The following is a 14,100-nucleotide window of genomic DNA, read 5'->3' on the forward strand; positions in this document are numbered from 1 at the left end:
GGAAGGGAAAATAATAAAATGAAATGGAACGGGAATAACAAATTTTTTTTTATGAATCTTTGACCAAGTGGCATTGTAATACATAACAAATGTATGAATCTTTGACCAAGTGGCTGCACTGCAAATATCAGTTGACATTCTAAAGGAAAAAGCAGATGAAATAGCCATAGATCTGCTGGAATGAGCTCAGGGAGGGCAAGGCAATTCCAAACATTTTTGGGAATAAATCAATGAAACGCAGTCAGTAATTCATTTAGCTAGGGTAACTTTAGAAACTGCTTGACCTAGGCAGTCAAACTTTCTGTACTGCTTTGTTCTGTCAAGAAAAAAATGCAACTGTCTATGAACATCTAGAAGGTGTAGCATGTATTCTCATTTACTAGTAAGGTTTGGAAAGAAGACTGGCAATTGTGGGATGGGCTAGGGGAACCATGTGCCTTGGCCCATCCTTCCTTTGTAATGCTCCCACCCCAGCTGTGAGGTGTTTGTGGTCACTGTGGCTATTGGGAGGAGGGAGAGAACGGCCTGCCCAAAATCAAATAGTCTGACTGTATCCACCATCGAGTATGATGTTTGCAAATTACAGTGAATTTGACGGGGACAGACAGAGGCTGGTTAAAGAACAGACCATTGTACCACCAAGGTCCACTGTAGAATTCACATGAAGACTCTTGCTACAGGAACTAGAATGCTGGCAACTGACAGTGATCCAGGAGCTTGCAACACTAGTTTTGCTAGCAGGGAAGGACAAGATAACAAGTCCCACACCTGACTTTTCAGAGATGTGAAGCTGTGAAGAGGTAGTGAAGCTACTTGATTTGTCATATTCAGTTGAGTTCCTATGAATTCTTGATTTTTTACAGGAGTCAGCTTGGATTTTTACAAGATTTATTGTGATGCCTACGGAGTTGGAGATCTGAAACAAGTAATCCCTGTCTTATAAAAGTTGATGCCTTGTCGGAGCAGTGAGGAGCCAATCGTTGAGATAAGGAAACACTTTGAGCCTTAGGTGTGCTGCTAAGACTGTCATACAGTTGGTGAACATCCAGGGGCTGTGGTGAGCCCAAAGGGCAGTACTTTGAATTGGTAGTGATTGACCCCCAGCTGAAAGCACAGGGTAATCCTGCTGTACCTTTCTATTCTAATGTGATGGTACATATCCTGGGGATCTATACAGGGGATCTACACAGGCAGAATGGACTGAACCATAACCATTCAGAACTTTTAATTCTTTATAGACAGATTCTAATTGCTGAGATGCAAAACTGATCTTAGGTCTCCTGTTTTTTCTGGCACCAAAAAGAAGCAGAAGTAAGTTTTGAATACTAATTGTTCAGTTGGGACAGCCTGGACGACTCTTTTTAGTAGCAGCTTTTGAATTTCTTGAGTTGCATTCCCCTTCTGGCTGGATGAAATGTTGGGGAGTTTCCTCCTAGGTTCTGGAGATGGAAGGGAAAAGGGAATGTAATAACTTCTGGATATTATGTTTAGTACTCAAGTGTTGTTTCTAATGTCTGTCCAGGCGTCTAGGTACAGGGAAACATGACACTCAACTGCATCCAGTGATGGACCGTCAAACTGCGCTTCAAGAGCCCCGAGAGGGTCCATCAGGGAAATAATCTCTGAAGCCCTGGTTCTGCGGACTCCCTCTGCCTCTGAGGCAACGTCTAACACTGAAACCTCTTTCTCTGCCTCTGGAGGAAGTTGTCCTAGCATGGGTCATGAAAAGGCTCCTGAGATTTCCGCAACCAGGTTTTTGCTCTCCTCACTGGTTTCTAGTACAGGTCCACTGAGAGGTAGAAAACTTGATTCCCATTGCAGACAGGATCTTTCCTTTTGTTCGCTGTGGGTAAATGCATCCTTTACCAATGGTCCAAACAGAGAAAAGCCATTGAAGGGTGCATTAAAGGATTCTGCAAAGTCACACAGCCTCAATCCAGGCATGTCCTCTTACAGCTATCCCTAAACCGGCTGCTCGAGAGCTATCTTCCACTGTATGGGAGATCAACCTCACTGAAATATTAACAATAGATAAGAGTAGCCAGTTGGGGAGAGACCTCTTTGAGGTCTTCCGCGAACATGGTCTCAGCAAAAGAGTTTGAAAGCTCCTTGATTAAATCTCTTTGCAAGCGGGTTAAGTGTGCAAAGTAATTTAACAACTTCAGCACAAAAGTGGAAGTGTAGATGTGCTTTCCGAAAATGTCCTTTGCCCTGGACTCCCTGTTCAGTGGATGGACACAGATCTGCTCGGCTAGCTACTTCTTAGTGGCTGCCAACGCAAACATGGCATCCACTGCGATACCCTTGAGATTCTGGAGAACTATGGGATGGTATAGAGCATTGTGGGTAGAGGGAGGTGCTCAAGAGTTGGATCCAAGTATGAAAAATGCAGCCAAAACGAATCCGAGGGTTGGACCCATAACCCATCAATGAAGAACGAAAAGGACATCATAGATTACTGTCTATAAGAACATAAAGTTATTTTGCAGCCTTGTCCATTCTACCAGCTATTGAAAAACGACTCTGAAGATGGTACACACAATCTTCATCAGGCTGCAAGGTAATATTAGAAAAACAAAAACAGCAGGCGGAAACCATTCATAAGGAGCACCAGTAATAATCTGCCCCCCAATGCAAAGGATATCAATGGCAGATCAAAGGAGTACATCTAGAAGATTCTGAATGGGGAAAAAAATTTCTCAGAAGCTGTACTGTCACATGAACAGTCAACTATGAAAAAGGAGAACAAAGAAGTATGAAATATGCAAAGGAAAATTAAATCAGAAAAAAGTAGGCTCAGAATACATCATGGCAGACATTATCAATATGCTGGCTAAGTTAGGGGAGAAAATGTGTTACTGACGTACTCAATCTCTGTATGGAAAGGGGTGTATCCAGACGACTGGATAATAAGAACGCTATGCTAGTTCACAAAAACAAAACAAATAACAAATCTGAGCAGTATAATAGTATTAAATGCCTATCACACTGCATGAAAGTGCTGAAAAGGATGAACGACAAATATGCAACACAGAAGTAAGTAAGATGGAAATTGGGCAGTTTGGATTCAGATCAGGATGTAGGATGACAACTCATTGCCAGTACTAAGACAATGTAGAAGATGGAGATGAGGACAGAGTTCAATTGGGCATTCCTACATGCAAAAAAAATGCATACGACAAGGTCTCAGGGAATCTCTGATATGGCAGTGTTGTGATGGTTCTAAGTCCCTGAAACTTTAGTAAAATTAGTAAAAGGCACATACAAGGTGCCAGTAACATGAAAGCACAAACCGTGTTTAGAATCTCATGGGGTTTTGCTTTGGGAGTGGGTGTGCATCAGAATTCAGCTCTCCTGGTCATACTGGTGATGGACTAAACCAGCAAACAGCTAGGAAGGGACAAATCAACAAAGCTGATGTATGTAGATTTTGTGGCAGAAAAAAAAAAACAGGCTGAATACGAACTTCAACGAATGATAGAAGGATTAGAATACAAACCTAAAGGCAAATGGGATAAAACACAAGACAGTGGTCATGGTAGAACACTGGGAACATAAGCAGCAGCTAAAAACTAAGATAGATGGGAAAACATTGGGACAGTTTAACAGCTTCAAGTATTTGGGAGGTGTGATTAAGAAGAAGGGATACCTGGTTAAGAAGAAGGGATATCTGAATGAAGAGAGCAAAGCTAGAATCACAGGTACTGTAGCTAGCTGCATACACCTGTCCAGACAAAAAATAAATGTCCCGAAGATAAATAACTGTCCTCATATACGTATCCCACTTCTCAAGAAGATTCATTAAGACAATACTTTTTTCTCCATGTAACACAGTACTATGTTTAGTCTTTTACTTTACCTTCTTGCTGGAGATCTACTTCGCCTATGCCTTGGAAGTGGTGGTGGTGGTGGCAGACGTCTGGGTGGACTTCGTCTCCGAGGTGATGGACGTCTCCTTGGACTTTGTCTCCTTCTAGGTGAATACGACCTACAGAACATCATCACTATCAAACACTGAATGCACAAACAGCTAAGCATAACAGATTAGAAATTAAAAACGATACACTGCAGGGAAAATTAATTAGAAATATTAATCTTTTATATTAACTTATAATTTATTATTATAAATAATAATACTAATAAATATAATTAATTAAATTACAAAGTTTATCAAATATTCAACTAACAATCTAGGTTCAGCAACTCAACTGGCTCATATTGTCCAGTACGCAGATGACTCCACACTTATATATGCTTAGCCCCCTCACCGCAAGAACTTCAGATTAAAATGCAAGCTTCCTTTCAGGACATAAAAAAATACCTCTCTGCACATCAACTCATACTTAACCCAAACAAAACTAAGATTATTGCCTTCAGAAACAAATTATTCAAATCTGGACAATTCTCTCTCAAAATCCTGTCCTCTAATGGAACCATAATACAGCCCACTAGTCAGGTTAAACTGCTAGATGTCATAAGAGATGAGTTCCTAAAATTTGACGAGGATCTCTCTTACTACCATCAAGTTCACACCATGCCCCAAGATTCTCACTACACCTTTCTAAACATATTGGAAAATATTAAGATAGAACCAAACACCCTAATACTGGGTGATTTTAACTACCCTGCCATTAACTGGGAAAACTACTTGTGTGCCAACACCTTTGCCCAACGGCTCTTAGAATTCATAAATTACAACGCCCCGGATCAACTAATCCATAGTCCCACCAGGGGCTCCAATATTGTAGACCTGGTCATTACCAACATGGGAAATCGATGCTCCACACCTATGGTCACCCTCTCGTTAGTCAGGTCTGACCATAAGCTAATCACCCTTAACATCCACATCCCACCCCCACCCCCCAGCAAGGAAAAGTACAGTTTTGTACCTACCATAAAAGTAGATGTTTGAGTGCTCATACAGCTTGCAGTCATTACAGATGGGCTATCCTGCCATCAGGCGGGTCCTCGGTCGGCCGAATTCCAAAGACTAGGTCCGGCGTCGGTTGTCGTCGCTTCTTCCCTGACGTCAGTGCGGCAGGGGTATAAAAGAGGCAGCCGACGCCATCTTCTTCAGTTTTTCTTGCCCTAGATGTCAGGTGCCCCCAGAAGGAAGGCAAAACATAAATTTATGTAATCATGCAATATAGAATAATCAAAAAACATTAGTTGCAAGCAAATACACCATAAAAGAATACCCCAAATAGGTTGTATGAGAAGGTGTTTGTCATAAGGCCTGTCCTAAGAGGGGACGGAGGGGGGGTAACCTGGACTGCAGCTGTATGAGCACTCGAACATCTACATTTATGGTAGGTACAAAACTGTACTATGTTCATCGTGCATACAGCTGCAGTCATTACAGATGGGAAGAATCCCAAAGCTAAGTAGGGGTGGCAGGCACTAAGTGGAACTAGGAAGGGATAGGATGCCTTGCAAGACTGCTGTGGCAAAATCCGCTCTAGATTTAGAGTATAGTGGAAGGTGATAGTGCTTGGAGAAAGTGTGCACTGAACTCCAAGTGGCTGCTTCCAAAATGTCCTTGGTAGGGACCCCACTGAGGAAAGCTGCAGAGGTAGCTGTGGCCCTGGTGGAGTGGGATCTGATGCATGTAGGCACAGTTTTTCCATGAAATGAGTAACAAAAGCGTATGCAGTGGGCTATCCATTTTGAGATTGTCTGTTTGGAAATAGCCTTTCCTTGAGCACCTGTAGCATAGGACACAGAGAGTTGCTCGGATTTCCTGAATGGCTTTGTCCTGTCCAAATAATAATGCAGTTGTCTGTGAATGTCCAAGGAATGTAGTAGTCTTTCCCCTTTGTTTTGTGGATTAGGATAAAATGTAGGAAGGTGGATAGTCTGATTCAAAGCTACACTGGATACTACCTTTGGCATAAAGGTAGGGTTGGTTCGTAAGGAAACTCTGTCCTGATGGAAGATGATGAATGGTTGCACAGCCATGAGGGCCTATAGCTCCGAAACCCTGCGTGCTGAGGTGATAGCCAGAAGAAAGGCTGTTTTCCATGACAAGTATTGTAGTTCTGTTGAAGAAGATGGCTCTAAGGGAGGATGGGTCAGCTTTTCCAATATGAAGTTGAGGTCCCAAGCAGGGACTGGTTGTTTCCTTGGGGGTTTTATATTCTTTGTCCCTCTGAGGAACTGCCTTAAGAGAGGATGAGAGAATAAAGGAGGATCTGTGTTGTATTGTGCAGAAATGGCTGAAGCGTGGATTTTGATGGAGGAGAAGGAAAGTCCACTGTTTAACATCTCAGCTAGGGAGGTAAATTTATTACCCAAGGATTCTGGCCCTTTTCTTGATTCCAAGCACAAAATAGTTTCCATTTGGCGGAGTAGGCTTTTCTAGTAGAAGGTCTTCTGGCCTCCAAGATGACATCCTGCACCTCCTTGGAGAGGAGGGTCTGTTGGGAAATCAAGGAATTCTCCATGCAGCTAGATTTAGGGTTTTGAGCTGGCTGTGAAGGGCTTTGTAGTTGTGCTGGGACAACAGAAGAGGGACTAGAGGTAGGATCCATGGTGGGGAATGTGTCAGGCTCTTCAGGAGTGGATACCAGTGTTGTCTTGGCCAGTCTGGAGCAATGAGAATCATTTTTGGCCTCTCTGCTCTGGCTTTTAATAGAACTTTGGGCAGCAGAGGAAGAGGCGGGAAGGCATAGACGGTCAACGTTGTCCAAATGAAAGAAAGTGCGTCCACTTTCCAGGCCTGTGGATGATAGTTCCTTGAACAAAACTTTTTCAACTGGTAATTTCTGTGGGTAGCAAAGAGATCTATGTCTGGCTGTCCCCATGCCTGAGTTATCTTTGTAAAAACTTGAGGATGCAACTTCCATTCGTGTGGATCTGTCATATTTCTGCTTAGGTTGTCTGCCAATGTGTTTTACTTCCCTGGCAGGAATTGTGCCTGTAGTTGAATTTGCAATTCCAGTGCTGTGTTCCATAGGGTCATGGCTTGCCTGCACAGGGGGTATGAATGAGTTCCCCCCTGTTTGTTTATGTACCACATCACTGTGGTGTTGTCTGTCCTTTTCAATAGCTGGCCTGGATGCAGTAGGTCCTTGAAGGTCATAATAGCATTTTGCACGGCTAGCATTTCCTTTTGGTTGATGTGTAGGTGCTTCTCTTTTTGGGACCATTTTCCCTGAATGCACTGACCTGGCATGTGTGCTCCCCAGGCGTAGTCTGAGGCATCTGTTGTGATGATTTGAGTTGCTTGAGGTACACAGAAAGGGAGACCTGTGTTTCTTTGGCATGCTTGAGCCCACCACAGAAATTCCTTTTGAAGGCATGGAATGAGTGGTATAATTGTTTCCAAACTGTGGCTGTGTTGAGACCATAAGTTTTTTAGGTACCACTGAAGTTTCCTCATATGCAGCTTTGCACATGGGATTAGTAGGATGCAAGATGCCATGAATCCCAGAGCCTGCAGGACTTTCCTTGCAGTCAGCCTGGTAAAAGTTGCCATTTTGCTGAAGTATTGAGATAGTTGCCCTTGTTTGTCTGGTGTGAGGTAGGCCATCTGGGTGGTTGTATTCAAGCTGGCACCCAGGAAAATGATTTGTTGAGAGGGTATTAGTTTTGATTTCTTTTGGTTGACTGTGTATCCCAGGAAGTTCAACAGTTTTATTACAAACGCCAGGTGTTGCAGTAGTATGTCCTTGCTGTCCGCTTGGATCAGGCAGTCGTCCAGATATGGGTAGATTTGTATTCCTTGTAGTCTGCAGAAGGCGATTACTGATGCCAGGCATTTCGTAAACACTCTGGGCGCAGTAGATAAGCCAAAGGGCAATGCAGAGAATTGATAATGGGTTGAACCTGCAAGAAATCTGAGGTATCTTCTGCAATCTTGTCTGATAGGGATATGCAGGTATGCCTCCTTGAGGTCCAATGTTACCAGCCAAGACTCCTTGCCCAGCATGGGAAGAAGCTGCTGTAATGTGAGCATCTTGAATTTTGGTACCTGTAGATATGTGTTTAGGATGGATAGGTCTAAGATAGGTCTCCAATCTTTGTCTTTCCTTGGTACCAGGAATAGTCTGGAATAAAACCCTTGACCTTTTTCTTTTGCAGGTACCTCTTGAATCGCTTTCATGTTCATGAGAGCTGAAATTTGTTTTTGTGCCTCTGCCCTTTGATTTTGTGGCAGGTTTGGCATGCCTCTCATTTTTGGAAGAGTGTGAAAGTGGAACCTGTAGCCTCTGTCTATAATGTCCAGAATCCATTTGTCTTTTGTAACAATATGCCAATTTTTTGAGAATAATGCCAGTTTTCCACCCAAAGGTGCTGCCATTAAAGCTTTGCTTGACAGGTATAGGGGGAAGTCATTGTGTCTGTTTTCTAAATGACTGTGATCTATCTTCTCCACCTCTTGGGGTTGGTGCTTGCCACTGTCTGGCTCTGAAAGATCCTTGAGGTTGTCCTCTACCCCTTGGGCATCTGTATCTGCCCCTTTGAGGTCTGTCCGTGGCTGGAAAGGACCGATTTTTTGAAGGCCAGTTACTGCTGAAACGTGGAGGTTGTACCTGCAGGAAATCTTTCACTGTTTGCATTGATTTCGCTTTTTCCTCCATTTTCTTTAGTACTTCCTCGGCTTTAACACCAAACAATACATCTTTTTGAAGAGGTGCATCTAATAGTTTAGCTTTGACATGATCTGGTAAGGTTTGCTCTTTGAGCCAAGCATGCCTACGTATAACAGACCCTGTAACAGTAGCTCTACATGAGGCCTCTAAAGCATCAAAACCACACTGCAAAGTATGTTTACCCACTTGCTCTGCACCATGCAACAAATCCTGCAACTCTTTTAAATCTGGTTGTTCTGGTTGTGTCATTTTGCTTTTCAACTGAGATAACAAAAACTGTTGGTACTTTAACATATGGAACTGACAGTTTAATGCCCTGATGGTTAAAGTGGCCGAGGTGTACACCTTTTCCCCCCACCTTTCTAAAGCTCTGGAATCTCTCTCTGAAGGTAATGGGTTTTCAGCAGTAGAGGCCTTAATTCCCTTGGGACCCTGTGAAATAGTTTCTGGGTCAGCAGCATGGCTTTTGTATAGGAACTGGTGAGAATCAGGAACCCGGTAATACCTGTCTGGTTTAACAGGAGCTGGAGGCAAAGAATCTGGATTAAGGCTGGCTTCTGTGTACACATCATCCAATATATCTAAAACAGGAGGGATAGCCAGGGACCTATGCTGGGGGAGAAAAAGAAATTCCCTGAGCCTTTTCTTGGAATCTGAGTAATCTTGGCCTTCCCAGTGAAAGTGTTCCCTCAATGTATGTAGGGTTTCCCCAAAAGAGTAGTCCTCAGGGGGGGAGACCGAGGAAATAGACTCCTCTGCATCAGAGTCTTCGAAAGGAGAACAGGCATAATCCTGGTCCTCAGAATGTTCTGAGGTAATAGAGGCTTGATCTGAGGAAGGGTAGTCTTCCTCTAATCTGGGCCTTTTGTCAGAGGGGGGTTGAGAACCCCTGATAAGAGTAATCAAATCCTCAGCCATTTTGAGCATCTGGTTTTTAGGCATGGGGCCTTGAGAGGGGGTCTGAGGACCCTGTTTTTTGGATTTCATGGCTGCTTTAGATTTTGTGAAAGCTTTAACAGAGAAGGAGGAAGGCCTGAAGACACCTTGAGAAATGGCAGGCCTGTCTAAACTCTGAGTTTCCCCGCCAAGAGTAGCGTCGGTATCTGCAACAGGAATGGAGACCGAGGAGCCTGCGACCTCGGGTACTGAAGACACCGGTAATGTAGTGTCATCGATACTCAGGGGCTGCGTAGGCGCCTCGCTAAGCACCGGAGAACCGGTAGTCGGCCTTAGCGTGGTCTCAGTAGTCGGTGCGGACCTTGTATGTCGGTCCTTATCTTTGCGTCTTTTACTCAAAACAGGAGTCGGAGTATCCGACGGCATAATATAATTGAATTTTTTGCCAAAATAGTGAAGGGCGAACTCTGCCCGGCGCTTAATAGTGCGCTTGTTGAATCTAGCACAAAAACGGCAGGCCGAGACGTCGTGGTCTGGGCCTAAGCAAGGTATACAGAAAGAGTGGAAATCCTTATGCGGCATTTGCTTCCCACATGAAATGCAATTATTAACTTTGTCTGACATCGGTCTGAGGCAAGAAAAGTTTCCCCAATGGGGTACTTAGCTTTCAAGAAGACTTCGGCTGAAATATTTTCGTAAATCTCAGGAGCTGGCCGACCGGCACTTGCGAACTGCTTCTGCATCAGGCACCGCGTGGCAAGAAAGACTGGAGAAGATGGCGTCGGCTGCCTCTTTTATACCCCTGCCGCACTGACGTCAGGAAGAAGCGACGACAACCGATGCCGGACCTAGACTTTGGAATTCGGCCGACCGAGGACCCGCCTGACGGCAGGATAACCCATCTGTAATGACTGCAGCTGTATGCACGATGAACATCCTCCATAAAAACTTCTCCAAAGCCAACTTCATGCTACTCGAGTAAGAAGTGACAAACTTCGTACCACCCATGCAGACAGGAACTGAAAGTTAAACTGCTGAATCCTACACTAAGGCACTGTACGAGCACATCCAATCATGCATGAATCGTGCCATCCCAAATAGAACCAAGATGCTCTCATCCAAATAAAGGAAGCCAATCTGGTGGTCCCCTGCCATAAACAAACTTTACAACAAAAGGAAGAAACTGTTGCAGAAAAGAGGAAAATCCCAGGATGCAAAAAAACTCCCTTACCAGCCTCAGTAAGAAACTGAGATCCCTCATAAAATACTCCAAAGCTAGTTACAAAAATAAAATTGCCAAAGATTCCAAAGACAACCACAAGGCATTCTATAACTATGTCAAGAATTTAAATGGCAATGCTCAGATCTGCTCTGAGCTAAAACAGAATGGCATTAAATATACTGATCCCAAGGATACTGCCAATATCATGGCAGATCGATTTAGTGCCAACTTCACCCACCTCTCACCCCCTAAACGGCCCATCTCGATAACAGAAGATTGCCAAATTCCGGTAATAACAGCCACACAGGTAAAAAATGCACTCTCCCAAGGTAAGAATACAGCATCCATGGGACCAGGTGACATCCCGGGCTGTGTACATGAACTACAATATGAACTGGCGCCTCACCTAAGTGTCATGTTTAATCATAGCCTCACATCAGGTTTCGAGTCCACTGAGTGGCGCAGAGCTACTGTTTTCCCACTCCACAAGGGATCCCGGAAACTACTGTCCCATTAGTCTGACGAGGCTTATCTGCAAGGCCATGGAGCGTATTATCATGGAACTTATAAACAAAGACATTGCCAACCTTCAAACACTGGACCCCACCCAGTTTGGGTTCGTGAAGGGCCGATCTAGTCTCTTGAACCTGATTGACTTCTTTGAATCAGTCTCCAGAGCCATGGAGAAGGGTAAGGTGGTTGACACAGCCTACCTAGACCTTGCCAAGGCCTTTGACACTATCCCCCACTCTGGAATCATAGATAAACTTTCTAAGCTGGGCATTAATCCCTACTTCACCCAATGGGTTGCTAACTGGCTTACTGATAGAACCCAGACTGTAAAAGTAGCAGACTCCAAATCCAGCTCCAGACAAGTGACAAGTGGAGTACCTCAGGGTTCAGTCCTGGGACCGCTCTTGTTTGGCATCTACTTCTCTGAACTACAGGCCAGCACTAAGGGACTCTGGCTAACAAAGTTTGCAGATGACTGCAAACTGGGAGCCATTACTGAATCTGGGGTTGGGAGGGTGGCCAAATGGTTAAGGTTTTTGTCTTGCAAGCACAAGGTGCAGGGTTTGAGTCTCACAACGGATAATTAGCTAGGCTTAAAATGGCTCGCAAGGGCAGTTAGCTTAGTACTAATCTATGAATCTATGAATCTATGAAAAGGGCCTTACAGAAACAGATGCTTGGTGCCAGAGCCATGGCCTCAAGCTCAATGCCAAGAAATGTATAGTTATTCCCTTTGGGGAAAAAACATGTACCTGTGAATTACCATATAGGTGGCAGTACACTAAACACCGAAAGTGTGATAAGAGACTTAGGGACACAGGTGGAACAGTGGTCTCACTTTCGATAACCACATTGCCACAACAGTCAGGAAATCCTTCTATGTGGACAACCTCATCACTAAGGGCTTTTCATCCAGAAAAAAGGAGCTCATTGTCCCACTGTACTCATCCCTCATTAGACCCATTATAGAATGCAACACCGTTTGGTATGTACCTCTCAAGACATCTGCAACAACTGGAAAGGCCGCAGAAATATCTCAGTAAAAGAATCACAGGCCTAAAGCAGATGGCCTACGCTGACCACCTTAAAAAACTCCAGCTATACTATGACCAGGTCTAGGATATTGGAGCCCCTGGTGGGACTATGGATTAGTTGATCCGGGGCGTTGGAATTTATGAATTCCAAGAGCCGTTGGGCAAAGGTGTTGGCACACGAGTAGTTTTCCCAGTTAATGGCAGGGTAGTTAAAATCACCCAGTATTAGGGTGTTTGGTTCTATCTTAATATTTTCGAATATGTTTAGAAAGGTGTAGTGAGAATCTTGGGGCATGGTGTGAACTTGATGGTAATAAGAGATATCGTCTACTCAAAGGTGATCTCTGCTTAACATACAAGGCCATGTCAAACCCAGAGCTGTTGGACATGCTACACTTAAAGAAATCCCAATCCCTCAGAGCCACAAGCTCCAGGGATCTAAACCTTGTCATCACAATAAACAAAACATGCTGGAGGGATAGGTTCCTGACCCAGAGACTCCCCAGACTCTGGAATAGATTGCCCATACATGTCAAGCAGAGTGTCTCTCTGGCCCTCTTCAAAAGGAACCTTGACGATTGGATGGGAGAAAGGAAATTTACCCCTGGGATCATGTCAGTCGCCCTGCTAGACAGGGGTCCAGGGAAGTAAATAGTGTGGGAAAAAAGAGCCAGGGAATTGCTATGGCTAGGCTTGTATAGGTCCTAGGGCTGATAGCCTAGTACCAACCTATGAACCAAACTTGGCTCCCTATATAGGGCTAAACCATACCTCACTGAGAGTGCCAGACTTGCCACTGCTCGGTCACACCTGCTTTCCACCTTCCTATTTCAATCTCAAATATTCACAAACCTACGCAAGTCTGAGCTCAATAACCTTGAATCCTGCTACAACAAAATTGCTAAGTTTGTTACTAATCAGCCTTTAAGACGCACCACTGCACTGCCCTCTCCTAGCTCAACTGGTTAGAACTACCTAATCTTTTATCACACAACCAAATGACCAAGGCCCACAAAATAATATACCAACCCAGTAACTGCCCCGCCCTCTCTAACCTTGTCCAACCTAATACCATTACCCGGTCCCTCAGATCCTCCAACAAACTAATGCTAAAGGTATCCCACTACCATGGAGACTCCCTTTACTCCCACAAAACAGCCAAATTGTGGAACTCTCTTCCACATTCCATCACACAAAATCCTCATCGCCATGAGTTCAAACTACTCCTAAAAGATTATCTAGCCAAACACTAGCTTTGCTCTTGTCATTCACCAGGATAATTCTACTACCTCCAGTACCTTAGCCTACTTACCTCCAACTACACTCTAACTCTGCTGACCAATATAAGCTTGCACTCTGTTTTTAATTTGTATGACAGAATTTATTATTTTCATTTCAAACATTCTGTGCATAGCTAGCAACTCCATGCAGTTCATCACTGTTTTTATATATATTGGTCTCTGATTTTATTTTTATTTTGTGCACACTTGTAATTTAGTATTTCTAACCTAGCAATAGTCTTTGTAATTACAGACACTGTATACATGTGTTCTATTGTTTGTATTCTATACTGTCTTCTGTATTTATTAAGTATAATTAATGTATGCTTTGCTCATGCTTGTGGAACTTTTCTCCCCGGGCCTCTGCTGAAAACGGGCTTCTGGCCCAGTCGGACATAACCCGGTTAACAAATGTAATAAATAAATAAACTTTTACAATGCTAAAACAAATTAAAAGCTGATGAAAAACAAAGTTGCTGTATTCTTCTTTACTTCAATTCCATACTACTGACTCAACACCATTTCAAATGTTCATGCTACAAAGTTACAAAAGATGGTAA

The 14,100-nt window shown here is 43.7% G+C and overlaps 1 protein-coding gene across 1 annotated transcript in view; it reads right to left on the minus strand.

Moving 5' to 3' along the window:
* Positions 1–14,100, minus strand: part of SRRM1 (serine and arginine repetitive matrix 1) — a gene marked incomplete in the record, with an annotated part of 1,602,281 nt that overhangs the window by 1,054,630 nt on the left and 533,551 nt on the right. Inside the window, 1 exon segment of the mRNA XM_044083096.1 lies at positions 3,860–3,988. Coding sequence (XP_043939031.1) covers positions 3,860–3,988 — 129 coding nt within the window.

The sequence above is a fragment of the Protopterus annectens genome, chromosome 1.part1, assembly GCF_019279795.1.
Source record: "Protopterus annectens isolate FY-2018-M chromosome 1.part1, PAN1.0, whole genome shotgun sequence".
Taxonomy (NCBI): domain Eukaryota; kingdom Metazoa; phylum Chordata; order Ceratodontiformes; family Protopteridae; genus Protopterus; species Protopterus annectens.